This window comes from Phaethon lepturus, unplaced genomic scaffold (genome assembly GCF_000687285.1).
Source record: "Phaethon lepturus isolate BGI_N335 unplaced genomic scaffold, ASM68728v1 scaffold30734, whole genome shotgun sequence".
NCBI lineage: Eukaryota > Metazoa > Chordata > Aves > Phaethontiformes > Phaethontidae > Phaethon > Phaethon lepturus.
The window spans coordinates 1,701-2,658 of NW_010536020.1; the positions used below are offsets into that span (position 1 = coordinate 1,701).

The 958-nt window shown below is 62.3% G+C and overlaps 1 protein-coding gene across 1 annotated transcript in view; it reads left to right on the forward strand.

The window, feature by feature from the left end:
• The window catches only part of LOC104619982 (bromodomain-containing protein 2-like), a gene marked incomplete at its 3' end in the record, with an annotated part of 3,441 nt that overhangs the window by 885 nt on the left and 1,598 nt on the right, over nt 1-958 (forward strand). The window contains 3 exon segments of the mRNA XM_010286045.1: nt 613-750; nt 844-954; nt 957-958. The exon segment at nt 957-958 is cut by the window's right edge and continues 50 nt beyond it. Of these exon segments, the coding sequence (XP_010284347.1) occupies nt 613-750; nt 844-954; nt 957-958 (251 nt within the window).

The window sequence follows — 958 nt, forward strand, 5'->3', positions numbered from 1 at the left end:
CTGAATGCGTTTTGCAGATTCCCATCCATGAATTTGTAGAAGACATCCTGTGACCCCAATATTAAACGCCAGCCCCCCTGTGCACCTGTGGCGCCCAAGGAGTTAAAGCCCGGAGGTAATTTCCACGTAGGTTTTGCTCTTAAACTTAGCGTTAGCTTCCCCCAGCCCCATCCCATCTCTTGCGTGGGATGCACGCCTCCTCCGGGGGACGGCCAGACCCCGCAGCGTAGGCTGACTCCCCGGCAGCGCCGGCCGCACCTCCGGCACCTACACCTAGGGACCCTCTCGCCCCCCGTGGGCAAAGGGGACGGTGGCACTCTCGGGTGGGGATCCCAGGTCCGGAGGCGTTTCTTGAACCCCGATGCACCCCCTGCCTGCGCTTGAGTGAGAGCTGGTGTGTGAGCGGGCAGCTGGGCCCCGCGTGCATGGCAGCCACTACGGCGAGCTTTGCGCCGGTGCTGGTTCCAACGCGGGTGAGCCAGCGCTTTGCTGGCTGCCGAGCAACTGCGGGACCAGGGAGGCTGGGGGCGTGGGGGAAGGTTGGCGCGGGCATGTACTTGGCGCGGTCAGCGGTGCGTGCCTGACCGCCGGTCCCGTGTGCTCTGTGGGCAGGACTACCACAAGATCATCAAGCAGCCCATGGACATGGGGACAATCAAGCGACGCTTGGAGAACAACTATTACTGGGGGGCTGCGGAGTGCATGCAGGACTTCAACACCATGTTCACTAACTGCTACATCTACAACAAGGTGAGAACCGCGCCGGCCGTGCCCCGTGCCACGGCAAGTCCCACAGAACCTTCCCTGGGGGACTCTCGACGCTGCCTCCGGTTCTCCTTGCAGCCCACAGATGACATTGTGCTGATGGCTCAAACCCTGGAGAAGATCTTCCTGCAGAAGGTGGCCCAGATGCCACCAGAAGAGCAGGAGATCGTGGTGCCGGTGGCCAAGAACAGCC